Raw genomic sequence first — 27568 nt, 5'->3', positions numbered from 1 at the left:
AATCCTGGAATAAGGAGTGAAAGAGTCAGGTTGTCTAGGAGATGGCAAGGGAATGGTTGGAAAGTATGGTCTCCCCTGCCCAGCCTAGGACAGATCCCTGTATACAGCAAGCACCCAATCCATGCTTTCTGATGAATGACTGAATTAATGCTGTCTTCCCAGAGACTGTCCTGGGACGGCCCCTACTTCGCAGACCCTGAGAGGGTCCAGAGAGAAGCGGGGCTAGGGGTCCCCCACACCGATGGAGCGTATCTTTAGGTACAGTGAGCGGGTGGAGGAGGGAACCTTTAGGTGACTGGGGGAACCTTGACGACCCCGCCACCACCAAGGGCCAGTTGAGGGCGGGACTTCCAGACCCCAAGATTTTGGATTGAACCATCTTCCATTCGTTTGAGGAACGGAAAGTCCTTCTGCATCTTTCGCCAGCCCTTTACCACCCAGGCCACAAAGACAACGTATTCCTATACCCAACAGCCACAGTTTTCCCCTTCTCCTGGTTACTCCTCACAGTTCCAAATACCCACACAATTCGGGCTTCCCCATCACCACCGTGCAGTGGCTCGATCCACTTTGACGCATTGCAGGGAAGGCCGGACCAATCGGCGCTGCGCTCTCATTTCCGCCCTGGGCCGGGCCCAATAGCGATGAGGCTCACAGAGGAACGCGTCACCTTCTGCCAAACGGTGCTCCTCCGCTAGGGAGGAAAGTAGAGTGGACACAGGGGGCGGGGCTTGAAGTAACAGAAAGTAGTTCTGCGGCGGGGGCGCGCGCGCGCGCTCAGCGTCAAATCCAAGCCCTATTCAGGATTGGGACCAGAGATCCGTGGGCTCATGTGTGCGGAGCAGAGCGCGGAGGGATCCGTGGGAGCCGCAGTGCGGCGACGCGCGGGGAGCGCGGGGCGGGGCCGGGCGAGGCGGGGCGCGCGCGGCGGCCGTTGAGAGACCGTTGGGGCGGGCGGCGGCGGCGGCGGCGCGCGCTGCGGGCAGTGAGTGTGGAGGCGCGGACGCGCGGCGGAGCTCGAGCTGCTGCAGCTGCTGCCGCCGCCGGAGGAACCTTGATCCCAGCGTTCCGGACACCTGGGCTTCGCCATGGTGAGTGAGGCTGAGGGGCCGCCGAGGTTGAGGGCGCGGCGGGGTAGACCCCTGAGAGGGCGAGTGAACCCGGAGCGGGGGCATCCGGGCCCCGGAGGGGGCCTCTGGGCCACCCTCTCGGGGGCATTTGAACCCAGAGCCGAACATTTGAATCCCAGAAGGGGGCTTTGGGGCTTTCAATAGCGACTTTAGTACCAGATATGTTGAGATCCCCAAATGGGCATCTGAGCCTCAGAGGGAGCATTTGGACCCAGGATGGAGCATCTGGACCCCTGAAAGGAGTTTTGGATCCAAGATGGGGCATTTGGTCTCAGAATTGGGGTGTATGGACCCCCAGGAGGAGGAAATAAGAAACGCTTGCCAAGGAGGGGGGCTATTGGGGCCCTGATGAAAGCTTTGGGTCCTAAGAGGATGCAGGGAAGAGGGAATGGAGGTGGCCAGGCTGCTGGGCTGCACCTAGAGGATGGCCTTGGGTAGCTGAACCTGGTGGGAGGGGTGGCCACTGGGCTTCTAGGGATCAGGGGTGGGAGTGACTTCTGCACATTAGACCCCTGGGGGGAGGGGTCTCCAAGGACCAGCATTGCAGAGGAGGAGGAGGGAGAGGTGCAAGCTAAGGTGAGGAAGAACTGGGGGGTGGGTGGCATTGGAGATTAAAAGATGCTTTTGAAGCCTGAGAGGACTGGGAAGGATCCGGTGGTGGAGGGGGTTAAAGGGGGATGCCAGTATTGGGGAAACCGGGGCCCCTGTGGTTGCTTTGGAGGGTACCTGGAGAAGATTATTAGATAACTAGTGGGTTAAGATTGTTGAACTAGGAAGAGAGATTTGGAGGGGGAGGGGGACTGTTGTATTGGGGTCCCTGAAAAGATGGGTTTCCAAGGTGAAGGATGGGAGAGGACTTTGGCTAGGGTGGTGGGAGATGATGAGGCTGAAGGGGAACTGGGGGAGGGGGTTGAAGGAGAAAATGAATGGCAACCAAGGTGGGCCTAGGTTTGGAGGTGGGTGTGGGTAGCTCCCTGCCAATCTCCAGGGAAAGGCCCAGACCAGGACTGTCCAGTCCAGGTGGGGAGTGGGCTGTGGAGGCTGGAGGGAATGGCTATGCAGTCCCCTTTCTGGGAAAGAATGGGACTGGGTGAAAGGCACCAGGGTAGTGGGAGCAGGTGGGTGGAGTTGTTCAGGCCCCTATTGCGCACTGAAGCTGCATGAAATGGGGGTGGGGATCAAAGTTTGGGGGTGCACCAAATGAACCAGTTGTTTAAGCCTAGAAGCCTCACCCCCCTCACTGACCCTTTCAGGCCAAGAGCGCTGCCTTTTCCGAACAGGGTGCTGGCCACGCACTCTTCTGCATCTTCTCACTGGTGCCAAATGACAGTGCAGTACAGTACAGCGTGGCGTCAGTGACAATTGGATGCCTATTCCTGTGCCCTCAGGGTGGGGGCTGCAGAGCTGGACCTCCAGCAGACCCTTTCATCAGCTTGAGGGCCACTTGTTCCTTTCAGGGTCCTCACTGTGCTGCTGTCAGTTCGCACAGCTAAGGCTTTGGGAGAAAACCAGCAGACTAGTTCTTCCCTACTCCCTGCCACCCACAACACCCACAGCCCGCACCCCACCCCCCCAGTCGCAGCCTGGGAACCGTGTGCAGCCATCCTCCCTGGCAAGGCTGGGAGAACAGGCAGCCACTGCCGTGTATCAGATCTCATACTTGCTGACACAGACCTGATGGCTCCTCTTGCTGCTGCCCCATTTTCCCCCAGCAGAACCTTGCTCAAGGGACCCTGCAGCTCTAGCAGGTGCCAGCAGGCCCCCCACCTCCAAAGGAGGGCCCAAGCTTTGGCCCTGACCAGTTTCTCTTTCCATTTGTAATCAGCAAGGTAAGGGTGGGACAAGTCACTGTTAACTGGCCTTGGACTTTGGCCTGAGCTCTATAGCTCCTCCTTGGCCGGGTGAGGGGCCCTGGCCTTGGTTTCTGATCTCATCTAACACTGTTCTCTGGCAGTGGCTGGGGGCTGGGACAAGGCTGAGCTGCTTTGCCCTCCCCCACCCCAAGCTTTATTTTCATGTCCAGCCTGAGATGAGGGATAAGGAAGCAGGAGACCAGCTGTATTATTTTGGAGACACTTTTTTTGTGAAAGCTTACAGTCTTCTGGTCCAGAAAGGGAAGAAGCCCCGGGTCAGTGATCTCTTCTCAGGTGACCAGTTTTCTGGACAGCAAAGGTTGAGCACAGTCTGTAGCTGGGAGCTCTCCTTGACCAAACAGGGGAGAGGGCTCCTAACCTGAAGGAAGAGTGTGTGACAGACCTCCATGAAGAGCCACGCCTATTTTGCAGCAACCTGGAACAACAGGGTGACAGTGCCTCATCTGACTTCCAGCTCTTTGGTGGGGAATAGCAGACCCGGTCCTTCAGAGCCGCTCTTGGGCTTTCTGCAATCTGTCTCATCTCCTTACAGTGCTGCCCAGAGGTGGAGGGAGCTGGGCTTCCCACAGAGTGGGGCTGTGCAGTGGGTGGGAAGGTCCCTGACCGGGCTCACTTTTTCCATTCTAGGCCAGGGGAAGAGAATGAAAAGCAGATGGAATGGCAGCTTCTCTCTGTTCTTCCTCTCCCCCCTCCCCCAGTATTGCCTGGCCTGGTAACCAGAAGCCCATCCCATCTTCTCACTCCTCCCCCCCCCCCACTCCCTGCCCACTCCCACCACCGGCAGCTTCCTCAGGTGTCAGGACCCAGGGGATGGGCCCTGGGCTTCTTTGCCTGTAAGAGCCAGGGCAGCAGATGAGCAGGGGGCTGGTGGGCCTAAGGCTGTTGGGTTGGTATTAAGGAGCCCACAACCCTGAGTCTTTTCTGACAGCCATGCAGAAGAATCTCCATTTGGCCTTCTAATCTTCCCTTAGACTTTGGACTTTTCCAGAATGTGCATGTGTGGTGTTTTTTTCTTCTGTACCTTCCTTCTTCCCCATTTCTCAGCCATCTCCCTTCTGTCATCCTCACTTTGATTTCCCCTCCCATTCTGACTATTGGGAGCTTGGTCTTGAGTTCCTCTAACCTTAGAGTAAACAACGTGTATTTAATACATATTTTGTGTGTGTGTGTGTGTGTACATGTTTACGTGTATGTATATTTTTTTAAAGACTAGGATGACCGTCCATGCAGGCAGGGGTTTGTTCCTGGCCTCTGATGGAAGCTCTGGAACCTCTGTGTGGAATAATGCAAATATAATAGTTTACTTCACTTTTTAGAGCTTTCAAACTCAAGGCTAGAGTCCTGTTTTAGACTTGGAGCCCTTTCCCCTAATTGGGAAAGTAAGGGAAAAAAGGGGAACAGTCATGTGGACCTGCAGCAGTCCAGAGATGGTGGGGCCTTCTTGGCAACATTTACAAAAAGCAGGAAAAATTTGTCTTCTAGCTGCCTATGGCTAGATACTGAGATTCAGCCTCCATCTCTCTCCCTCCCCCAGGCCCTCTATACCCAGATTCCCAGCACACCAGTATAAGAAGAACTGTGCCCTGTGTCTTCCTGACCCCATCCTCAAGCCCTTCCTGCAGCAAGAGCTGCCTGCTGTGATTGGCCAGGTCCCAGAGTGGCCCAGGCTGGAACGGGTTAAAAACTGCAGCACTTAAGCAAGACTTCAGTCCTTTGCTGCTGTCGCTGCTGCCTACTGCAGTCCCTTACCGGACATTTGTCCCTTCTGCCCCAAAGAAACAGAACCAAGTGGTGCCCTGCACCTACCCTGTGCTCAGGGGGGTGAAGCAGCCACCTTCAGCCTGACCAGGGTTGCTTCAGGCACCAGAGTAACTCAAAGAACCAGTTAAGAAAATTTTTGCTTCTTGAGTCCACCTGCCTGATCCTAGCACATCCAAATAGGTGACACAGAAACTAGCCTCAGACATCTTTCCTCTGCCCTATCCGAGGACTGGCCTGTTTCAGTTTAGAGCCTTGTAGAGCTGCTTGATTAGCCTCTAGGGCAGCCACTCCCTTCACACAGCCTCTGGGGCTCAGAAGCAAGTGAACCTGTGCCATGCCATGCCAGTGTGGCTGATTCCAGGCTTGAGCAGGCATTTCTCCCTACCCATGGGAGCTTAATCGGGCCCTCCACCAGGCAACGTGGGTTTCCAGACCAACCTAGTACCCAGCTTATGAATCTCTAGACTTTCCCAGGCCCAGTTCTGCCTGTGATTTGCATACACCTCACTTGCCCAGTAGGAGTGCCAGAGGGGCCTGGCTGAATGGGGCTGCCTGGTCCAGTGACTGACTTTTCTTCCTGCTTTTCCAGGCTGACCAGCTAACTGAGGAGCAGATCGCAGGTGAGTCTCTTAACCCTCTTCCCCTTTGTGTTTCCTCAGGAAAGCTTCTGTATCCCCTGTCAAATCCTACCTCTGCTAGGACTGACATCTGATAGATGATAGATGAATATGTGCCCTCATTGTATGCCTTGTGCTGGAATATGGATAAACGTACCTAAGAGCATACCTAGCACCCCATATGCCAGTGCCATGGTCCCAAGACACATCTTCCCCAGGCAGCAAAGACCATGCTTCTCCTGGGTGCCGATTATTTGGGGCTTTGACATCAGTGGCTACAGGATGAGTTCCACTCTCTTCCAGCTCCAGCCAGGTGAGCTTACAAGGTGAGCTCTTTGCTGGGCTTGGTGGCACACACCTGTAATCCCACCGGCTTGGGAGCCTGAGGCAAGAGGATCGTGAGTTCAAAGCCAGCCTCAGCAACTTAGCGAGGCCCTAAGAAATCCAGTGAGATCCTGTCTCTAAATAAAATATAAAAAAGGGCTGGAAGCGCTGGGGATGTGGTTCAGTGGTTGAGTCCCCCAAGTTTAATCCCTGGTACCAAAAAAAAGAAGGTGAGCTTGCTTCCCTGTGGGCTGTGGAGCTCCTGTCCCACTTTGGGAGCTGCCCAAGAGATGGCTTGTCACGCCCACCTCTGTGCTTTCCTGGCTTTGCACTTCCTTTTGCACATGCTTGCACTTTTTCCTCTGCCAGAAATGCTTCTCTTCCTATGCATGAGCAGCTCTTCCTCCTTCTGGTTTCATCTCACACGTCGCCTTGGAAAGGCCTTCCCTGACCTCCTGACTCTCATAGGCATGCTCCTTCTACTCTGTACACGTCACTCTCTTTATGTCCCCCTTGTCCTTTCTTGCTGTCTGCAGTTATTTTATCATGTCTGTACCCAGTGTATCTTCTGTCACTGGAAGTGAATTCCTTATGTTCAAGACTTAAGTCTTATTGGTCTCTGCCATATCCTCAGTGCCTGGAACATAGTAGGTGCTCTATAAATTCTTGCTAGCTAAATAAACAATCACGTGTCTCCCAGTAAGCCAAAAGATATTCCTGGAGCCCATCTAATTCATTTTTTTAAAATTTTTATCGGCGGACACAACATCTTTGTATGTGGTGCTGAGGATCGAACCCGGGCCGCACGCATGCCAGACGGGCGCGCTACCGCTTGAGCCACAGCCCCAGCCCCTCTAGTTCATTTTTATAGTCCCCCCTCAAAGAAAAAAAAAAAAACAAGGTCATCTATAGGAACTATTATGTGATTATTTTTTCCCCATCCTCTGGCTGAGCTGCCTGTGGATCTTAGAGACCAATTCTTGGTTTTTCCCCAGCCATGGGCTGGCACAAGTAGAAGAGAAGTTTCAGAGAACTGGCCTTTGGCCCTGCCCTACCCACACCGTAGCTTTGCTGTCAGGATCAGCTGAGCCTCTGAAGCAAGAAGAGGCAGGAATGGACATCCCTCTCTCCTTTTCTGCTGCCCCCAAAACACAGTCACACTTTTAGCTTTGTAACTTTGGCCCTAGGCATGTGGAGACCCCCTGAGAAAAGCCAGAGAACTGCTTTGCTGTTTACTGATCCCAAGCCCAGGGGGCCACATGACCCAGTCCCTGCTGCCCGACTCCCAGCAGCAAGTCCTTGGCACAGGGAGATGACAGCATCCCCTAGGAGACTTGGATCATTTCCCTAGGGCCCAAAAGTTGGAGGTCACAGCTGCCCAGCGGTGGGTGTGCCGCCTATCCCACCTGCCACCCACAGTCCAACCTTCTACTCTCCTGCAACACAATTACACACTCCTCTCTTTACCCTTTCCCCATTAACACACTGTCCACCACCTCACCCCAGCCCACACCCTCTGGGAATAGGCTGCCAGGCATCTGTTCTCTGAGGGTTTGGGGTAGGAGAGCACCAGGTGCCAAAATGGGCCCAGTGGGAGGGCAGAGCCACGTGCTTCCCTCCCTGCTCAGCAAACAGCATCTCCCCACTCCTGATGCGTCCCCAGCTGTGGCCTTCCCACTCAGCACCACTCACTGCTCATCCTCCTAGCTTGGCAGCCGTCCCCTCAACTCCCATCCCCTCCACCCCACGCACCGTCCGTCAGCCATGCTCTGTTGCGGACCACCCCCACGCATCACCACCCCCACAGGCTCAGCTCCTCCTCTGGAAGTGGGCAGCACCCACAGCAAAGAAGGGCTAGCAGTGCCTGTCAGGAGGAATCAGTGCCTGCATTTCCTCTTCAGGCTAGCCAAAGGCATTCCAGCCTCCCCTCCCGTCCCCTCCCCTCCGGTTGACCTTGGCTAGCATACTTCAGATGAATTCTCTTGGCTCTCATCCACTCTATGACTTTGGTCCATTTCATCATTTGAGAGTGAGGCCAAAGCCAGAGACCAAAAAGAAATGGAAAATTCTGTAAGGATAGCTGTCAGCTCGTGGTCCCTGAATGTCTTCGAATGGCTGAAGACATCTCCTGCTGCAGAGTTACCATAACTGTCCAATGAAGGAAGCAAGGGCCTGGCCCTGAGGACGGAGGCTGGCATGAACTTGCAGTCTGGCTCAGTTTCTGTAGGTGGGGCCAGCTCCCTTGGCCTTCCTCAAGGAGGGAGTCCCTGTAGCCTCTTGACCACAGCTCATTCCCTTTCTTCCCCCAGAGTTCAAGGAGGCCTTCTCCCTCTTCGACAAGGATGGAGATGGCACTATTACCACCAAGGAGTTGGGGACAGTGATGAGATCCCTGGGACAGAACCCCACTGAAGCAGAACTGCAAGACATGATCAATGAGGTGGACGCAGACGGTGAGGCCCTAGGGAGTGGGTGGACAGCCCCACTCCAGGTCACCCCTGCTGACCACAGGAAACCTTCCTTAGGGCAATGGATGGACCAATAGCTCCTCTACCAGGGCTCTAGTATCACCTAGGGCCAAGGTCAAGGGCATAATCCCCTCTCTTCTCTGCCTTCCAGGAAACGGGACCATTGACTTCCCGGAGTTTCTGACCATGATGGCCAGAAAAATGAAGGACACAGACAGTGAGGAGGAGATCCGAGAGGCATTCCGCGTCTTTGACAAGGTGAGCAGTGCCTTCCCAGGGCAGTTCTGAGACCAGTTCCAGCATTCCAGTGGTCAGAGCAAAACCAGAGCTACCAAGCCACCGCTCCCAGGGAACCTGGGTCCCAGCACTGGCCCCCTGCCACCACCACCTGCTCTGCACTCTCAGATAGCCCCCTTCACTCTGCCTGCTGCCACTCTCCTACCAAGGAAGCCAAGTGAAAGCCTTTGTCCCCAACCCCCAGGATGGGAATGGCTACATCAGTGCCGCAGAGCTGCGTCACGTAATGACGAACCTGGGGGAGAAGCTGACCGATGAGGAAGTGGATGAGATGATCAGAGAGGCTGACATCGACGGAGATGGCCAGGTCAATTATGAAGGTGAGCCAGTCCAGCCTGTGTACCTTGTGCCAGGGAGGGCCGCTCAGGCTCAGCCCTGCTCACCGGACTTCTCCCTTTCTGTCCACAGAGTTTGTACAGATGATGACTGCAAAGTGAAGGCCGCGGGCAGCTGGCGATGCCCGTTCTCCTGATCTCTCTTCTCGCGCGCGCTCTTCTCTCTTCAACACTCCCCTGCGTATCCCGGTTCTAGCAAACACCAATTGATTGACTGAGAATCTGATAAAGCAACAAAAGATTTGTCCCACGCTGCATGACTGCTCTTTCTCCCTCCTCCCGGTCCCTCCCTCCATGTCCCTCATGGCTTCCTTCTGCCTCCTGTTCCATTCACACTTTCCAGGCCTGATGCATTCATAAGATGAACCCATGCCCCTTGAGGGAGCCTGTGCCCTTCTCCTCCAGCCCGGGTGGCTCTCCTCTGTTGCCGTTTGTTTCCTTTTGTTTGTCCTCTTATTTTGGGTGCTGGGGTGGCTGTCAGCCCTGTCCCAGACCTGCTGGGGGGGGCGGTGAGGCCCTCACCCAGGCAGAAGAGCATGCCCTTTGCCATTGCATGCAACCAGCCCTGTGGCTCCGTGTGTAAATCCCAGCAGCCTGTGGGGCAGGGATGCCAGGAGAGGTGTTCTAGGACTGAGGGGGAATCCAGGAACTGTGGCGTTGACTGGATGTGGCCCAGGAGTGGAGCAGGGGCAAGGAGGTCTTGGAAGCTGGCGTGCTTATACCCGAGGGGGGGGGCCCACTTGGAGGGGATAGACAGTGGACAGCACTCAGATCCTGCTGGCTGCTGTTCCAAAACCATCTGATTGGCTTTCTGGGGTTGGCCTGGGTAGGGGACTGTTCATTTGGCCACTCTGCAGATCACATGTGCCCGTGTCCCCCCAGTGATCTCGAGCTGTTCTGTAAATACCTGGTGCTAACATCCCATGCCACTCCCCCTGTGGCGCACCCGCCCTGAGGGCCCGTCTAGGAATGGATGTGGGGATGGTCGCTCTGTAATGTGCTGGTTATCCTTTTTTTTTTTTTCCTCCGTTTATGCTCCTTAAAAATCTTCATTTTGCCCCAAACCATGCCGGGCCAGCTGAAGGGTGGGGAGAGGGCAGATAAGCCCCACCACGCTCTCACAAGAACAAACCTGCAATAAAACAACCCAGCTGCCCGCTGCGCAGAGCACGCAGCGAGGGCAGCCTCTGCCTCCTGCTCGGCCGGCACCTCCCGCTCTGCCCCTCGCTCCTGTGGTGACTTGGCGCTGCTTCTCACCTCTGCGCTGCCTCAGCCTCTGCCCTCGCCCCCGCCTGCCCCGCACTTCCCAGCGGAGAGCATGATCCGCACCCCGGCTTCTGCCTCTCGCCTCTGGGACAAGTCAGTCAACGTGGGCAGTTCAGTCTGGGTTCTTTTCCTTTCTCTGTTCTTTTCATCCGGCTCCCTCACCCCAGGTTGATCAGGTGGTTTTTTCTGGGACCTGCCCAGTTTTGAAACTTCTCTGCCCTCTGGTACCAGCCTCCGAGGGAGGGAGGGAGGGCGGGCATAGCGGGAGACCAGCCAAGAGCTGAGGGCAAGGGCAGGGAGGCGTGAGGCTGTGGACATTTTCGGAATGTTTTGTTTTTGTTTTTGTTTTTTAAACCGGGCAATATTGTGTTCAGTTCAAGCTGTGAAGAAAAATATATATCAATGTTTTCCAATAAAATACAGTGACTACCTGACCCGGCTCTTCCCTCCTGTCTTGGTCTGGGCCTGCCCCACTGGAACTTGGCCCTGCCACTGAAGAGCCTTCCCAGTGTTCCCAGGGCAGCGAAGTCTGGATCCTAGCCTGGCCGCAAGGTGGTCGAGGGCAGGGTGTCCGCAGGCCACCTCGGTGCATGCATGGACCCATGGGACAGGCAAGAGGGGGAACTAAGGCAGCTTCGAGGCAGGTACATGGTGCCACAAGAGCACCCAAGGATTGCACGCAGGACTGAGGTGAAGCCTGGAAGTCGAGCCAGCGGCTAATGGGAGGAAGGGTGTTGCAGCCAGAGGGAACAGCATCTGTGGAAGCCCTGCGGCAGGAGGAACTGGAGACATCAGGAAACTGAAAACCGATCAGGCTGAGTGAGCCTTGAGACGATGAGGCAAGAGCCCTATGGCGGTAGTCTTGACAAGGCGCTGGGGGCCGGGGCGGGGTAGGGGGATGGCCTTCACTGATGTCCATCAGGCAGACTGAAAGCCACACTGGGATCTGCAGTGTTGAGAACAGGACGGTCCTGGGTGCATAGCAGGGTGTGGGCTTGGGGGTCAAAGACTTGAAACAAAACGCTCCAGGTCATCGCCAACTTCCAAAAGCTTGCTAACTTCCTATGGTAAGTAGGGACTCAGAAATGAAGACCTCCCAAGCCCCCCGGGCTGTGCCAAAGGGATGCATCCAGCCCTCAGGGACCTTCCCAAAGTAAATGCTCCCACAGCTTCTCCCTCTGATGGCCTGGGCTGCAGGGTGATCACAAGCGGTCTCTAACCCTTGAGCTTCCCACCCTCCTGCGGCTGAGCAGGAGTAGAATGGACAGTTGGTGGAAAGGGAGTTTCCTCTTCACCTGTCCTTGAAAGGATGGTGAAGCCGCAGGCCAGAGGCATCGTCGGGCAGGGCCCAGCCTCAGGGGCCTTCCTATGGCGGAGTAGGCCTCGCTGGCTTTTCCCAGTGTGTCCAGTTGTTGGAGTCCAGCAGTGGGTGGAGAAGTTGGGCGTGGCAGCCATTTTTCCAGAACCCTGTTTCCATGCCCGTTTCCTGCCGCCTGGTCCGTGATGTGATGCAGTAGACAGTGGAGTGTAGTGGGTAAGAACCGTGGGCCCTGTGGCCTCCAGCCCTGCCCACAGGTGTGTGGTGGGACCTCCTGTGGCGGGCTGTGGGTTGGATGGGGCAGTAGGGAGACAGCCTGATGTCCTGGCCAAGTGCTCACTAAGCATCACCATTATTTGTTAGTTCTTCCTACTTCAGAGACTATCTCCTAAGCTCTGCATCCAGCACCTCAGGGAAACCTTAGAGCAGCTCTTTGGGTGGGTGCCATTAGCCCCCCTCCCATGCTGACTGGGAAGCTGGGGCCCAGAGTAGGGAAATCACCCCTCAAAGTTATAAAGTAGAAAGTGGCAGAACTGGAATTCAAACCAGATCCAAGCTCTCAACTGCTGGGCTTCAAGCTAAGTGGTAGTTAAAAAAAAAACAAAACAAAACACTGACTTTGGGGCCTAGAGGTACAGACCTACAATTCTGCAACTCCAGAGGCTGAGGCAGAAGGATCACAAATTTGAGGCCAGCCTCAGTAATTTAGTGAGACCCTATCTCAAAAAGGGGGGGAAGGAGGTTGGGATATAGCTCAGTTGTAAAGCACCCCTGGATTCAATCCCCAGTACCAAAAACAAAATAAAACCAGGTGAGGTGGCATACACCTATAATCCCAGCAGCTTGGGAGGCCAAGGCAGGAGGATTGCAACTTCAAAGCCAGCCTCAGCAACTTAGCAAGGGCCTAGACAACTCAGTGAGACCCTGTCTCTAAACAAAATACAAAATAGAGCTGAGGATGTGGCTTTCTGGGTAAGTGTCCCCTGGGTTCAAACCCCGGTACCAAAAATAAATTAATGAAATACTGACTTCAGGCACATCCAGGTCACAGAGCCAGCAGGGGTTGGGCTGAGACAGATAGTCCTTGCTAGCAACCAGACTGCCTGTGGAAATGTCTGTCCAGAAGTTGAGAGTGTAGGTTTTGGTGGTCCCAGAGAAGTGGGCTCCAGTCCCAGCTTGACCACTCCCTGGGGCAGTTTCTTTCCTCACTAGCCTCAGGGGCCACCTTGGCCACTTCCTTTTTTTTTTTTTTTTTTTTTTTAAGAGAGAGTGAGAGAGAGAGAATTTTACTATTTATTTTTTAGTTCTCGGAGGACACAACATCTTTGTTGGTATGTGGTGCTGAGGATCGAACCCGGGCCACACGCGTGCCAGGCGAGCGCGCTACCGCTTGAGCCACATCCCCAGCCCCACCTCGGCCACTTCCTACTTGGTAACCTAGGAGTGGCGACTTTACACCGCTGGGCCTCAGTTTATCGGTCTGTAAAAGGAGGATCATAAAAATACCCACCTTAGCGGGTGGTCATCTTGTCATTCAATTCTTAGCCAGGCCAAGGGATCCCAGTAAGGACACTGCTCCTACTCGAGCCCAGGCACAGAGGCAGGACACAAGTCACTCCCCAGCTCTACCAAGAGAGGCCAGGAGCCGGGCAGGAGACCTTGCACCACACGCACCTGCCTGGAGGCACTGGGCTGGGTCTCCGAATCCCAGCTGGCCACTCGGGCCCACCTGTACTGTGCCCCTTCAGCATTCTCCCCGCAGGCCCCGGGGTTTGGAAGACTTTGACTCCCAGACAGGTCGTGTTATTAAATAATCATGACTTCCCTTCCCCGTTCTTTATTAATCAAAGACACAAGGGTGGCACTGGGACAGGCAGCCAGGCAGCGACTCCAGCCCACAGCACCGAGATGCCTGCCTGGGCGCATCTCCAGCCAGCTCCAAGCCTGTCCTGAGCAGGTGACCAGACTTGGGGCCACCAGGGGTACCCAGCCAGGGGAGGCCCAAGCCCCCCTACTCCCCAGAGGGTGGCTGTGGCTAGTGCAGTTGTTCTGGGGCCACTTATAAGTGTCACACCCAATGTGACCAGCAGGTGGGGCCATGATGACAGAAGGCCCCAGAGAGCTATAACTCCCTGGTCCAACCCTGGGGTGTGTATTTAAGTCTCCTCTGTGGGTCGGCCTTGTGCTAGAAGACAGCAAGCAAGAAAGAAATTTTAAAATGAATGAAGTCTCCTTGAGAGAGACAGACCATACTTGGCATGTCACTTGCTGACCCCACGCCCTCAGGAGCTATGTCTTCAAGGAGGAGGGAAAGTTGAAGATGGATCTTGAGGGGCAAGGGCATTGGATGGAGGAAAATCATTTGTTCCTTGGCCAGGCGTGGTGGCGTACACCGACAATCCTAGCAACTGAGGAGGCTGAGGCAGGAGGATCGTAAATTTGAAGCCAGCCTGGACAACTCAGCAAGACCCTGCCTCAAAATAAAATGCAAAAGGGGCTGGAGATGCAGCTCAGTGGGTTCAATCCCCAGGACTCTGGTACCCAAAAAATAAAAAGGGGAAATAAAGCAACAGCTGTTCCAGGAGGAGTTAGATAAGGCGGTCTGAAAGGTCATGGCCTTTTGGAGAAACCTCAGCAGTGGGTGGTATCGGGCTGTGGCCTCCAAATAGCAAGCTCCTGTGGAGCTTTGCAGCTCACGCTGAGGGGCTGTGGGTGGACAGGTAGAAGTCATCAAAACCGCTGGCCTGACGCACAGTGTAACATCTGGCACAGGAATTGGGGTTCTGAAGTAAACGGTGGGGCCTTGGGCCCAGATGGGAATGATAGATCAAATGCTGGGCCCTGCTCAGAAGGGGACTAGCCCACCTTTGGGGTAACACAAAGGAGTTCAGCTGCCCCCCATCCCTGCTTCACCGTGCTCTGGGAGTGATGGGTGGCTTCCTGCTTAGGCCAGGCCAGGTTTGGTGACAAAGGAAGACCCATTCTGATATTTCCTGAGCCATATTTTTTGTGTTTTTACAAATGAATCCTTTATCATTCATTTCATCCAATATACCAGTACTTGGCCAAGACTGTTGGACAAATTGCTAAATACATTTTTTTCCTTCAGTATGACATTGTTTTTTTATTGTGGTCAGTACCCATAACATAAAAGTTAATAAATTCAGCCATCTGCAGCACACCTCCAGCCACCAGTTCAGTGATATGTGGTACATTCACACTGTCGGCAAGGTCACCACTCTCTAGTTCCAGAACTTTCATCACACCAAGAGGAAACCCCAGACCCATTCACTGGTCCCCTCTATCCATACTTTTTGTTGGTTGGTTTTTGGTTTTGCTTTGGTACCAGGGATTGAACCTTGGGGCTCTTAACCACTGAGCCACGTCCCCAGCCCTTTTTATTCTTATTTTATTTTTTTTCATTTTGGGACAGCATCCCACTAGGGTGCTTATAGCCTCTGCTAAGTTGCTGAGGCTGGCTTTGAACCTGCCATCCTCCTGCCTCAGCTTCCCGAGCCACTGGGATTACACGTGGCTCAGTCCATTTTTTAACTTCTCCCAGATACTCCCTGTTCTTCCCAAATGTGATTTGAAGCACAGTAACTGAAAAAATAAATAAATAAATACATGTTAGAGCCATGGCACAAGCCCTGCTTCGTCTTCAGGTCACATTTGCCTGGGGACAGCAGCCATGGCAATGATAGTAATGCCCGCTGCATACTCTATTCCCTGTGCCCAGTGGCTTTCAGAGAGAATCCTTCTTTGGAGCAACCCTATAAACTAAGTTCCAGATTGTGATTGAAAGGGAACCAAGGGAAGCTGTGGCCCCAGCCAGCAAACTGGGTGCTGGGGGTGGACAAGCAGGCTACTCTACAGGCCAGCTTTACTTTCTCCTTGCTGTGTAACCCTACAGAAGGTGGTCACCCACTCTGAGCCTCGATTGCAGCCTCTCTAGCAAGGCTCTGCTAACAGGCTATTGGGTGGCTGGAGGGAGAGGGTGCGTCTGGTGTGGAGGGGACATTCACTCCATCTTGGCTGTCTTCATAGAGGACAGGCTTCCCTACACCCTTCCCCAGGTGCAGGTTTGCTCTTTCAGCCAGGGGTGAGAGAGAAAGGGGAACAGGGGTTGGCAGGGTGGGGGTGGGGGTAGGAAGCTTCCCGTTCACCCTCCCCCACTCCACTTGCCAACTCACTTCCTTTCACACTCACTCCCCAGCACCCTGGATTTCTGGCCTCTCTGGGGGCCAAGGAATGGCCACGAGAAGGTGAAAACGTCTGGCAGTCACCCCGGCAGAGCCCAGGGCAGGACAGAGACGTGTCTATGCCCCTACACCATGCAGAGCAGCGCCAACTGAGTGTTTGCTGAATGAATGAATGCAGGGGATCTTTGTGAGGGTTCCAAGGACGGACAGATGAGGTCTGGCTCTGTAAGGTGGCAGCTGTTTGTTCATGGCTGAGAAATGGGGGACAGGCGCAGGACCTGGGTCTGCATTCTCGGGAGGCTTCTGGGATCCCCAGCTCCCACTCCTTCAGCCACCAGCTTCTCCATCTTTCTCTGGGCCAACCTTCCCCTGAGTTCGCGTGGCACAGGCCACCTAAGCTGCGCAGAGTTCCTCAGATCCTTTCTGTACCTGGCTCAAGTCCAGCAATGTCTCCACCACCTTGCCTTCTTCCCACCTATCCTTGGGGTTCTGGGCCCCCAAATCTGGTGGGGGATGGGAAGGTTTCCGAGAATCCCTGGCTCCCAGGGGCAGAGAGGGAGTGGCTCTTAGAGTGGCTTAGGAGAGGGCAGGCCGTCCCCTGGGGACTGGAGTGGGCAGCCAGGGCCCCCTTAATGGATGAGCCTGGGAGTGGGAGCCTAACCCAGCAGACCCGAGTGCACAGAAGCCGCTGGGAACGCTTCCACCTCCTAAATATTTACACAGTGAGATGGATGGGGAGCCGGGGCCAGATCGGGCAGCTAGGCCGCTGGCTATTTTGAGAAAATCGTTCTTTTTGTGCTCCAGGATAAACGTCGCCTGCGTCCCCAGGTCTCCTCCCAGAGCCTGTAGCGGTGGCCTCCAGGAGGACGAATAGCAGCTGGCCCGCCCCGGATTCGGGGCAGAAGGTTCTGACATCCGCAGCATCGCCCCGTCCCCGAGCTCGGTTTTCTGGCTCCTGTCCCCGGAAGAGAGGGCAGGCGATGACAGGGCCCGCTTCGACGTCAGCAGAGGGAGCAGGCGACCTCGGCTTTGGACGGCGTTCCCACGGTGCTGCCGCTGGACCGCGGCGCAGGAGGCACGGGCGCCACCTGCCCCTCGCCCCAGGCCGACAGCGGCACCCAGCTCCCCTCCTTCCCCTGGACAGCGGCACCGGGGACCCGGGGGTCCCCCCTCCCTGGGGCGGGCCGGGAGAGCGGGGTCTGCGAGTCGCCGCGGGCGGGCCGGGAGCACAGGCAGCAGAGCCAGAGGCGGAGTCGCTGGAAGACCGTCTTGCGGAAGAGAATGAAGACCCAGGGGTCCAGGATGGGGTTGAAGGCGTTGAAGCGGAAGGCGAGCAGGTCCCCCATCTCGCTGCTGTCCGGCGCGATGGCCTGGGTGAAGCCTCGGATCTGAAGGCAGGGAGGCCGTCAGGGGGCCCAGGGTCCGCCACCTCCCCACCCCTGGCCCCCACTTGCTCACCAGCAGGGGTGAGGGAGGGGCGCAAGGGAAGGAAAGAAGATAAGATGGAAACGAGAGCATCCGGGGAGCAGAGGAAGGGAAAGCCCCAGGGAACGCCCTTGGCAGCCTGGGGGACTTCTCAGCTGGACCCTGAGGTCTAGGGCTCCCCAGATCACACACAGAGCTGCGGCAGTGTCTGGCCACACTCATCCTCTGAGTCACAGTCAACCCCAGCCCAGCCCCTTGCATTTTACAGAAAGGGAAACTAAGGTCCAGAAACAGGTGAGATGACCAGGTGTCACTGACCCCAGTGCTGCTTTTGTGGGAGAGGCTTGGGGGACCCTGTGGGAAACAGGGAAGGGTGGGAGATTCAAGGGCAGAGAACACAGTGGGGGGCCTGGGCTGGGGAAGGTGGTGGGGGAGACTGTGAGCCTCAGGGATCAGAGCCCAGGGTGGAGACTTGGCTCTGTGTAACTGGGAGCAAGAGACACTGCCCCTCATCTGTTAAAAGGGTGACAGGACGCGACCTTGGTTTTTCCTGCCAAATGCTTGTGGAAAGGGTGTGTAAGTTCTTGTTGGAGGTTATCTGAGGAATTATCTCTAAGCCACTAAGCATCAGGAGGGCAGAGAGCAAGTGCTCATGAATTGTGAATGCTGCTGTTATTTCAGGGTAAGAGAAGGATGGGGGTGCATTTGATGATGGGGGCTCAGGGGGTGTGGGAAAAGAGGACCCAGGGAGAGGGGCATTGGAGGAGCCACATGGGGCAGAAGTAAGTGAAGAGAGACTTCTCCAGAAAGTTGGAAACCATTTGGCCACAGACTATGCCTCTGTTTGACCTCACTGGATTCTCAATTTTCCCATCTGTGAAATGGGTACAGCCATTGGAGGACAGAGCTGGGCACTGCCCCCCATCCCTCCCCTTGCACCTCAGCTCCCGGGGACTCACCGTGAGAGGCAGGGAGCACACAGCCATGATGCCTGTCATGAGGGCCAGCAGAATCAGGTGGTCAACCTCGTCTTCGCGTGCCCGGGAGCTGGGGACCAGGGATCCCTGGTGGCGCCTCTGCTGACGGTACATGCGGCAGAGGCTGAGGGTGACAGAGCCATTGCACAGGACAATGGCAGTCACCAGCAGGGCCACAAGGCTGGCATAGGCCAGTGAGAAGGCACAGCCACCGGGCTCTGTGGAGCGCATGCGGATGAAACACCAGCTGCCCGGGCAGTACTGCTGGTGTTGACCCAGGCCCAGCAGGGGCAGGGCGCAGAAGAGGGTGCAGAAGGTGTAGATGGCAGGCAGCGCCAGGCGGGCACAGCGTGGCCCATCCAGCTGGGCGTACAGATAGGGGTGGCTGAGTGCCAGGCAGCGCTCCACGGCCATGGCGAAGAGGATGAGCGTGGAGGCCAGGCCGAAGAAGGTCATGGCGAAGGCGAAGGCGTCGCAGAGCGCGGGGCCCCCCTGGGCCAGCCCCAGCAGCGAGCTGTTTCGAGCATAGGCCACGAACACGGCTGGGCTCAGGAAGCTCGTGCCCAGCAGGTCTGTCACCGCCAGTCCCGTGACCAACACAGCAAAGGCTGATGGGCGTGACTGTCGCCGGGCCCCTAGGATGCCCAGTGCCAACCCGTTGCCCACCACACCCGCCACAAACATCAGGGTGCTGGTGGCCGGTCCTACGGAGCCCCGAACGTAAGTGAGGTTCCTGCAGGAATCTGCCATGGCCCGCTGCTGTCCACCAGGGGACTCGGCTGGCTGCAGGGCTCCCGGGGGTGGGAGGTGCCGGGACCCTCGAGTGCCCACCGAGGGCCAGCCAGACCTGCCAGTCGACCTTCAGCCCTCCGTGCACCCTCTGTGTCTTCTGCGTTTCTCTCCCTGTGTCTTCGCTGGTGTCTGTCTGCCTGTCTGTCTGTCTCTGTTCTGGTCCTCTCCTTCTCCGTGCTTCCTCTTCTGCCTCCTCAGCCCCTCCGGACCTCAGCAGCCTCAGCCTCTCCTCCCCGCGTGTCTCCAAGTCTGCGTTGATCTGCAGCCTCTCCGCCTCCGCCCTCCCTCCTCTGCTGCTCACCCAGGCTTCATTTCCTCTCTCTGCCCCGCCCTCCCTCCCTGCCTTCTCCAGAGGCCCCCCCAGCTCCCTGCCGCCTTCCCTGCTGCACCCCATCCCTCCCCTTGTGCACCCATCTCCTGCGCCTGCCCCCTCCCCCTCCCCTCTCAGAGCCACCTGCCACCTCCCCACTTGGACCTCTGCTCTTCTCCCTCTCCTGTGCTCTTCCTCTCTGGCCCCCAACACCACCCAGTCACCCAGTTTGGGCTCCACCAGGGGACCCGGGCAGGATCTGAGGGGTGTAGCCAACCATTTGAGTGGGGAGCTTGGCCACGGCCTGGGCTGTCTTGGGGGGGCCTCTGGGATCTATTCTGGGCTTCAGGCCCCAGGGTTAGGACATGGCCCAGGAATTGAGAAATGACCAGGAAATTCCTCCCTGATGCAGTGTTTTCCAGACACCACTGAGATTTCTGCTCCCTGGACACAATTCACTCCTTCCTGAAAACAGGGAAGGAGAGAGTCCAGCCAGAGCCTGGCCCGGGGCTCCTGCTCTCGAGCTCAAAGCCCGAGCAGGAAGGCCAGGGAGGAGGTATTTGGTGTTCCACCAAAGGCTCAGGCCCAGGGAACTCCCGTGGCCTATCATCAAGAGGGCATCCTGCTGACCTCCTGCTTCCCACCACGGTACTTCCAGGCCCCAGGCCAAGCTCCAATGACCTTGACCTTCAAGAATAATATTTGGGCCACAGACACATGACCATCCAGGACTCCAACATCCCTGCAACATCTCCCACCCTCCCCAGTGCCACCTCCTTCTGGCCAGTGTGGTCAGCCCACGTGTCCCAACTGTCAGCTCAGTGGTCATGGCCTGGCCCCACGGAGCCCATGAGGCAGAGCTTCTCAGACAACCCTCGATTTTCAGGTCTCAGCGTAGAGATCACAAACTCAGAGACTCTTACGCATCACACTAGGGTTCTTGTCCCAATTCAACCCCCTTCTTCCCATGGGATGGTCCTGAGCAAGGACAGGAAGCTGGTGTGCCTCAGTCTCTTCGTCTGTACAATGATAACACCGGTCTTACAGGACAGTGGTCCACTGTGGCCAGCAGCTCTCCCCAGGTGCATGTGAAGGAAAGAGCCTATGCTGACGTCATCTCAGACCCAAGGCCAAGAGGGTACTCCTGACCCGGGGCTGGACTGTGGATAGCTGCAGCCTCGCACTCTGTCCCTGCCCTGGTGACCGCAACCCCTTGCTCCTCCCCCATCTCCTTATCATCCATGCCCAGCTGGCACTCCCGGCTTCCGGCAGGATGGATGCCCAGTTCCAGTCACTCCAGGGATTCCCCAGGGAACACATGGGCCTGCTCTGGGGGTGCCTGTGGGTGGGGCAGGCCTCCAGCCATGTGGTGCCCCTCGGTGCTCCGGTTCCCAGGCGCAGCAGAGGGAACTCAGGAAGTTCTATCATATTAATGAGCGATGATGCCTGGCATCCCGTCCTGCCTCAGGCATCAGGGGAGCTGTGAGCCAGAGGTGGGAGCTCTGTTCCCGGAGCCTTCTCCCTCCCGCCGGCTTCCTGTCCCCACCAGGGTCGTTAAACATTCAAGAAGTGCCCTCTGCTCCCATGCCAAGGGGGCGGTGGGACAAGCCCCTGCCCTCCTCCAGGACTCAGTCTCCCCTCCTGAGTTCCTAGGGGCTGCAAGTTCTAGCAAGGCCAGCATCTGTTCTGTGCTCCTGCATCAGAGGTTGGGGTGGGGACAGAGCTGTAATTCCTTCCTAAGGAGGGACTGGGGGTCCCTGGGGTCCCTGCCGGGGCTGCACATACCTACACACTCTACATGGGACGCCCTGCCATGTGCCTGGCTGTGGCCCAGCCAGGGTTCACAGGGTTCTTCTCCTGCCCCGAGCCACGGGTTGAGGGGTCACCCGTCAGCACTATGGGAGAAGTGGCTTCTGGGGCCAGGGGAGCCAGGCAAGGGACTGCCCCGGGAGGGTGAGTCAGCAGCCAGGCGCTCTCCACCCCCTGCCAGCAACAGACGTGGCCTCCCTAAGGGACCCCGGGCAGTAGCAGGCAGAAGAGGAAGGACAAAAGAGGACAGGGCACCCAAAGGGGAGGGAGACGGGGACCCAGGAGAGGGTGGGTGCACGCAGGACCTGGACTGGGATTCTGTGTGGGATTTGAAAGGCCTACGTGACCTAGGTGAGCATTTGTGTCAGCGTGGTGATTGTGCTCGTGTGTGTGTGTGTGTGTGTGTGTGTGTGCATGTGTGAGACTCTGAGTCTGCAGGACTTGTGTGGCTGTACCTCCGTGAGAGGGCCAGTTTCTGTGTTGTGTATGGTGCGTGTGTTGTGACCACACGGGACTCTAGGTGTGCCTGTGTATGAAGGTGTTCTTTGCTATGTGCATGGATGGGGCTGGGTGTGTTTGTGTGTGTGAGGATGTGTGTGTGCAAGCTCATGTATATTTTTGCAGACATGGCTGTGTCTCCATGGTGCATTGCCATAGTGTGTGCCCTTGTGGGTGAGGCCAGTCTGGAAGCATATGGTGAGTCTGTTTGCACGTGTGTGTGTGGAGGGGTGCTCACTCGTATTTTGTTTTATTTTGGATACTGTGGATTGAAGCTGGGGTGCTCAAACACTGAGCCACATCCCCAGCCCTTTTTATTTTTTTATTTAGAGACTGGGTCTTACTGAGTTGCTTAGGGCCTCACTCAGCTGCTGAGGCTGGCCTCCCACTTGTGATCCTCCTGCCTCAGCCTCCTGAGCCACTAGGATTACAGGCGTGCACCACCACACCCTGCTCGCTCATTTCTTCATGGCTGTATCTGACAGGGTGTGTCTGCATGTGGCAGGGGAGACCTGGGCTGTGGAGGGAGACCGGGTTTTGAAATTATCTCCACTGCTCACCATCTGCCATGTGACCCTGAGAAGCACACTTCCTCCTGGCAAAGCCTTGGTGTTCATTAATGGCTCCCTTGAGCTTATCGGGGTATTGTGTGATAAGAGACATGTCACCCCACCTGCCTCTCAGGAACCCCTTAAATCCCTGCTGGTTTATTACTCACTCAGCAATCCTATTAGATGTGGGCTCAGAGGCGCCATTCAGTGGGGAACAGGGAGCGCGTATCCCCAGGCACACAGAGCCTTCAGCTGAGTGCCCGACACAGCCAGGCCTCAGGTCAGGAATGAGCTGTGACAGCCTCAGCCAGCACCTGGCCCCCACTGCGTCTAGGTGGCTGCAGACCTGCCAGCGGGCTTCCCGGGCCCATCCTCTCCTGCCTCCCTGGTTTTGTCCCCCTGGACCTGGTCCTGGAGGGAGTCACCCCACCTCATGCTCAACACATAAGTGCCACCAGCTGTTCATGGCGCCCAGCCACAGTGCCCTCTCTTTGCTGGGTCAGGCACACGCTGCAGGGCAGGCTGCGCTCCCACGCTCAGAGGCCACGTTCCTCTGGCCATTGCCCTCAGCCCCAAAGGGGCCCTCACCTGTCTGCCCCTGCTGCTGCCCCTGCTGCAAGGGCTCTGCCTGTCCCCTGCCTGCCCTGGGTTTGCCTGGGTAGGGCCCCCATCCTCCAGGCCCCTGGGCACCCCAACTTTCTCCAGAATAGTCCTCCACCAGATCGCCCAGCCCCACTGGCCAGGGGACCTCACCACTTGGTGCCTCGTCTCCATTCTGCAAAATGGGGATGAACCAAGCGGCACTGGGGGCCCTTATGAGGATTAAGTGGGGCTTAAAAGGACGTCAGTAAGAGATGGTGAGGGGACGGCTTTGGTCTCCTCCCCACAGGCCCCTCCCCAGGACAGGCACTGCTCTGAGCTCCTGGGCTGGGGGCAGCTGCAGGGGGCACAGGGAAGGCAGCCCGGGCCAGGGGAGCGGGAGGGGACTGCTGTGAGCAAGTACTACCTCAGGTGGCCACATCTCCCTCTTGGCCTGGCTGTGACCCCAGTCAGGGCCTGGTCCCAGAGCTTACCTCACAGCTGGGGGTGACAGGAAAGAGCAGCGGCCCCCAGAGCTGGTGCTGCTTGCAGAGTTGTAAGGCTAATAAAATTAACTGGGTCTGTGCTCCTGGGCACTGGGCACCAGAGGGCCTGCCCCGTCCCTTCTAGCTTCTGGCTTCTCCTCCCTCCCAGCCTCCCTCCCTCCCGTGGACATCTGCTGGTCCCCTCTGTGCCCACCTCCTGCCCACCTCTGTCCCCAGGCTCCAGCCAGCCCACCCCTCTTGCTTCCCTGTGATTCCCCCAGACCAGCAAGGCCGGGGAGGAAGGATACCCACAGCTCCCAGATTCCAGGGCAGGAAGGTCTGCATCCCAGCAGTCTAGTCTCAAGGAATCCCTGCCAAGACCCAGAATCCCAGCCGGACAAGGGGCGGGTGGAACCCCAGGACCCTGACCCCACAGCATTGGAAGAGTCTGGAATCTGGCCTTCAGAATTCCTGGGCTCCTGGAATTCTAACTCCACATTTCAGGTTCTAACTGCAAGAGTGCTGTGTCAGAGAAATTCCGCAATCCTGGCTCTGTCCCTTTCAGCATCCTTCCTCCCCCACCTCCCACCCCCCAGCTCATCCTTGGCTCTCTCTCCTGGTCCCCCTTCTCCCCCGGGGCTCCCACAGACATGATGCAACCAGGCCGGAGCCAGCTGAGAGGTGGTGGGGGGGCAGGAGGGAGATGTAATTACAGCCTCTCCTGCCTCCATTCTACAGGAAGCTCAGAGTTGGGGCCCAGGGGACCCTAATCCAATGTGAATAATGGAGCACTTGCCAGACTCATGGAAGGTCCCCCTGGGAGGAGAGCACACTGAGCCACCAGCCAGATCCAGGGTCCAGCCTCCACCTGCGGGAGCTGAGGAGCACCAGACTCAGCCTGAGAGGGGCGGGGCTTGCGCACCTAAACCCTCAGGCCAATAAGGTGAATTAATTGACAAACCCAGGCTCCCCCAGGGCCCTGTCCCCCAGTTTCAGTGGAAAACCAACATTCACTTTTCATCTCACCCCAAGAAGCCTCAGCAGAGCCTTCATGAGGAATGTTCCTCGGCTTCCTTAGCTGGGGGACAGTGGGGCATGGTGGGGACTTTGGAGGGAAAGCCCAAACCCTTCCCATAGCCTGGGTCACCCTGTGAGTCAGCAGACCTCACAATTCCATAGAAACCGGAAATGCAGATGTTTATGAGAAATCTCTCTATTTTCCAATTTGGCAACCAAGTCAAGAATGTAATTAAACCTCACATAGGGTAAGAGGAGAGAGAGAGGAAAAGGAAACTGCAAGCTATATATGTCCTGAGGGCCACCCGTGTGTGTAGTGGGAACCAGGGCCACTGCAAGTCATGCCTCTCCTCAGAATTTAATCTGTTTCCCACAGTTTGGGGGACTGGGGTCAGGGACTTGTGTGTTAGGCAAAGGCTCAGCCACTCAACTCCCCCAGCTCTGAGGCAGGATTGCTGAGTGAAGAACGGACTCCTTACTTGTCCCCTCCCCTTTCCTCTAGACTCACTGCTCTCTGTGCAGGTCCCAAGTTTTATTCCCACCACGTCCCAGGCCAAGTGTCTCCTCCTCCAGGAAGCCCTTCCTGACCTTCAAGTTCAGCGAGATGCTACTTCTGAATTCCTAAATCTCAGCCCCGCCCAATCTGCACCCCGTCTGGGGCAGGTCTGTCTCTTCCACTGGACTGAGGTACAGAAGAGCGGGACCAGGGGTGTCTCAGTTACAGCCATGTCTTCAATATCACCAAGCACAGACAGGCTGGTCACAGAACAGGTAAGCAGGTGACAGGGAACCAAATATGGGGGAAAAGGGGGGGGGCGGTGGAGTGATTCCTGGGATGAGTCCCAGGCTCCTAGGAGCAAGGCCAGTGGAGTGGCATCAGGAGCCCGGAGCCCACAGTCGTCCTAGCCCCATTATCTCCAAGCCCGGCGACTGTGAGTAAGGGACTTCCTTAGGCTCAGTTTTCTCATTTGGAAAATGGGCATCGTGCAAGTAGTCAGCTGCTCTGTGGGGCTGTTAGGACAATGAAATAAGTGCACGATCGTTTGGGGGATCCGTGGAAGGTAGAGCACGAGGTGCTCCTTTTCTCCGAGGCGTGGTGGGGTTGTCCTCACTCAGCATCCACTCAGCCCCCACTCTTCTCCCATTCAGAAGGAATAAGAAGGGACGCAGGTCCCCGGGGCCGCGCCAACCTCAGCGCGTGTCTCGGGTTCCTCGAAAGCACAGGCAACACCACGGTCACCAAGTTTATTGGATTCATACTTGGGCGAGGGGAGGGTAAATTGTCGGGAGAACTTAGAGCAGGACGCAAAAGAGGCGCTTGTCGCGGAAGGGATTTTCGGCGGCGGGTACAGGTGTCACCAGCGGGTCATCTTTGGCGTGCGTCTCACAGAAAGCCAAGAGCTCGGCTGCCGCCTGCGACACCTGCAGGTGCCCGGGCAGAGTTGTTGCCGCCCCGCCCTCGCGACTCCGCCCCTTGGAGCCCCACAAACCCCGCCCCTCCTAACAAGGCCCCGCCCCTTGGCCAAGCCCCACCCCTAGTCCCGCCTCTTTCCTAAGGGGATCCTCCCACTGTGCCTCTGGGCCCCGCCCCCAACATGGCCCGAGCGGACCCCAGCCCCAGAGACCCCGCCTGACCCGGCACCTTCATGCGGTCGATGTTCACCTCCAGCTTCAGCTGTTCCACAGTCTTGCGGGCCTCGGCGATCTTGGCCATGTTGTTGGACATGGCTGCAGCAGGGAACGGGTTAAATGCCAGGGAGGAGTGGGGTGGGGTGCGTCTGGGAGACCACTGGGTTCCCAGGTGGGGGGTGATGGGGGTGGGACCCAGTAACAGGGGTGTGGGTAAAAGGGCGCGCGAATAGGGTGCCAGAGCCAGGTAGAGGAAGGGATGGTGGCCTGGAGGAGAGGGACCAGAGGAGGATGGAGGGATGCACAGCCAGGGGTATCTAGAGGCCGGCGGGAAGAAAGGGGGTAAAGCAAGGAAGAGGGAGAGGCGTACAGATGGGAGGCTGGGAGGCAGGTGGAGGGAGGGCCAGAAGGACAGGGACACAGGTGCTGGATCAGGATCTAGGGATCCAGGTGTCCTTACCCCCCGGGGATAGAGCATGAGCCTGGAAGGGGGGGGGCTCCCCAGGCCAATTAGTGGTGGCTCCAGGGAGAACTGCGAATTAAGATCACGGCGGGAGGGGCGCAGAGGGGGCCTCATTAGGGCTTTGGCAGCAGCTGCCCCCTTTGCCACCCTCAGGGAGCCCCCACCCCCACCCCTGGCCACCTCAAAGGCTCCTCTGCTCATTAGCAGCCAGAGGAGAGGGCTGGGGAGCTCAACCCAGCCAGACAAGAGGGAGGCAGAAAGGAAGGGGAGAGAGACAAATGGAGGGGCCAAGGGCGGGACAGACGAAAGACAGCACGGGGAAAACAAGGAGATGAGGAGAGAGAGGTGGAGAGATGGGGAGGAATGGAGAGATGAGAAGAAAGCAAACAGGGACAGGTGGAAAGAGAGAGGGGACAGAGTGACGCAAGAGAGAAAGGCACAGTGGAGACAGGGACAAAGGGCAGAGGCAGAGGGACAGAGAAGAAAAGGGACCCAGATAGAGAGAAATGAAAGGACTGGGGAGAGGTGGAGCAGGGAAAGAGTAAAGATGGGGTGGATGGAGGGACAGCGGAGAGGCGCTGTGGGGAGGCTGGGTGAGAGGTCACTCATCCATTCACTCCCAGGCAGACAGCGGCCTCGAGCCAGTTGTGGAGACCAGGACCCAGCCTCCTACCTGTTGCTGCTCAGGGCCGGGTCGGAGAGTGGAGGCAGAGGCTGAGAGGCAGGGACTGGGTCCCTGTCCCAGCCCAGTCCCGCCCCCTCCCCTGAGGCCCAGCCCCTCAGGACCCGCCCCCTCCGCATTGCCACCAACTCCACCTCCCTAGGTCTGTCTCTGAACTAGGTCTGTCCATCCCCTTCTTTGTCCCTCCTGAGCTTCAGTTGCTCCTGTTTTTGTGTGCCCCCCCCTCAGTCTCTCTCACAAGCACACAAAAAGACAGTCCCTCCACTCCAGTTGTCCTGTGCCCTGCTGCATTTATTCTGCTGTCACACAAGCCTCTCCTGTGTGTCCCACACAACCTCTCACTGTATCACACATACTCTCAGCCTGTCACGTGGGGTCACACTCACCACCTCAGTATCACCCGATCACAGATGACCCCCTCCATAGCTCACACACTCATGCCGTGCACCTCTCTGGGTCACACAGTAATGCCACAGCCTCAAAAACCACCTGTGCCCAACACAACCTTACAAGGTCTCTTGGAATGTCCCCCACGCTCTTGATCGCTCACAGTGTAGCACACTATCACCAAGGACCACTCCCAGGACTGCACAACCCAATACACTCTCTAAGAGTGTCAAATGTACAATTTATCAGTGTCACACGTAATATCTCAAAATGCCACACACATACGGGTGCAATTTAATCTTCTCCTGCTGGCTCACGACTCTCAGCTCAGCATCCTCCACAGACATGCAATGTCTCAGGCGACCTCCTCAA

The 27568-nt window shown here is 56.9% G+C and overlaps 3 protein-coding genes across 3 annotated transcripts; 1 reads left to right on the top strand and 2 right to left on the bottom strand.

The window, feature by feature from the left end:
- The first annotated feature begins 939 nt into the window (after nt 1-939).
- On the top strand, nt 940-10506 carry CALM3 (calmodulin 3). The gene is made up of 6 exons (XM_081274298.1): nt 940-1091; nt 5355-5385; nt 8016-8159; nt 8326-8432; nt 8656-8791; nt 8880-10506. Exons 1-6 carry the CDS (start codon nt 1089-1091, stop codon nt 8906-8908), a joined length of 450 nt encoding a protein of 149 aa, XP_081130424.1. The 5' UTR covers nt 940-1088; the 3' UTR covers nt 8909-10506.
- Nucleotides 10507-15876: 5370 nt separating this feature from the next.
- PTGIR (prostaglandin I2 receptor) lies at nt 15877-19178 on the bottom strand. Its single transcript, XM_081275323.1, has 2 exons — nt 17977-19178; nt 15877-16980 (listed from the first exon to the last, which is right to left on the bottom strand). Exons 1-2 carry the CDS (start codon nt 18742-18744, stop codon nt 16594-16596), a joined length of 1155 nt encoding a protein of 384 aa, XP_081131449.1. The 5' UTR covers nt 18745-19178; the 3' UTR covers nt 15877-16593.
- A 5815-nt stretch (nt 19179-24993) lies between these two features.
- Nucleotides 24994-26296, bottom strand: GNG8 (G protein subunit gamma 8). The gene is made up of 2 exons (XM_081274675.1): nt 25678-26296; nt 24994-25457 (listed from the first exon to the last, which is right to left on the bottom strand). The coding sequence occupies exons 1-2, from the start codon at nt 26239-26241 to the stop codon at nt 25329-25331; spliced, it is 693 nt and encodes a 230-aa protein (XP_081130801.1). The 5' UTR covers nt 26242-26296; the 3' UTR covers nt 24994-25328.
- Nucleotides 26297-27568: the final 1272 nt, after the last annotated feature.

The sequence above is a fragment of the Spermophilus citellus genome (genome assembly GCF_964194105.1).
Source record: "Spermophilus citellus genome assembly, chromosome: 18".
Classification (NCBI taxonomy): domain Eukaryota; kingdom Metazoa; phylum Chordata; class Mammalia; order Rodentia; family Sciuridae; genus Spermophilus; species Spermophilus citellus.
The sequence above is the reverse complement of the archived record's forward strand: the minus strand, read 5'-3'. Positions and strand labels throughout refer to the sequence as shown.

What these genes read in the sequence shown, in the direction of transcription:
- PTGIR (XM_081275323.1), bottom strand. Translation starts at nt 18,744, where the DNA reads ATGGCAGATTCCTGCAGGAACCTCACTTACGTTCGGGGCTCCGTAGGA. An exon ending in TGTGCTCCCTGCCTCTCACG is followed by an intron (nt 16,981 to 17,976) that starts GTGAGTCCCCGG and finishes CCCTGCCTTCAG; the next exon opens with ATCCGAGGCTTCACCCAGGC.
- GNG8 (XM_081274675.1), bottom strand. Translation starts at nt 26,241, where the DNA reads ATGAGGCCCCCTCTGCGCCCCTCCCGCCGTGATCTTAATTCGCAGTTC. An exon ending in TGAACATCGACCGCATGAAG is followed by an intron (nt 25,458 to 25,677) that starts GTGCCGGGTCAG and finishes GGGCACCTGCAG; the next exon opens with GTGTCGCAGGCGGCAGCCGA.
- CALM3 (XM_081274298.1), top strand. An exon ending in AACTGAGGAGCAGATCGCAG is followed by an intron (nt 5,386 to 8,015) that starts GTGAGTCTCTTA and finishes TTCTTCCCCCAG; the next exon opens with AGTTCAAGGAGGCCTTCTCC. An exon ending in TGGCCAGGTCAATTATGAAG is followed by an intron (nt 8,792 to 8,879) that starts GTGAGCCAGTCC and finishes TTCTGTCCACAG; the next exon opens with AGTTTGTACAGATGATGACT.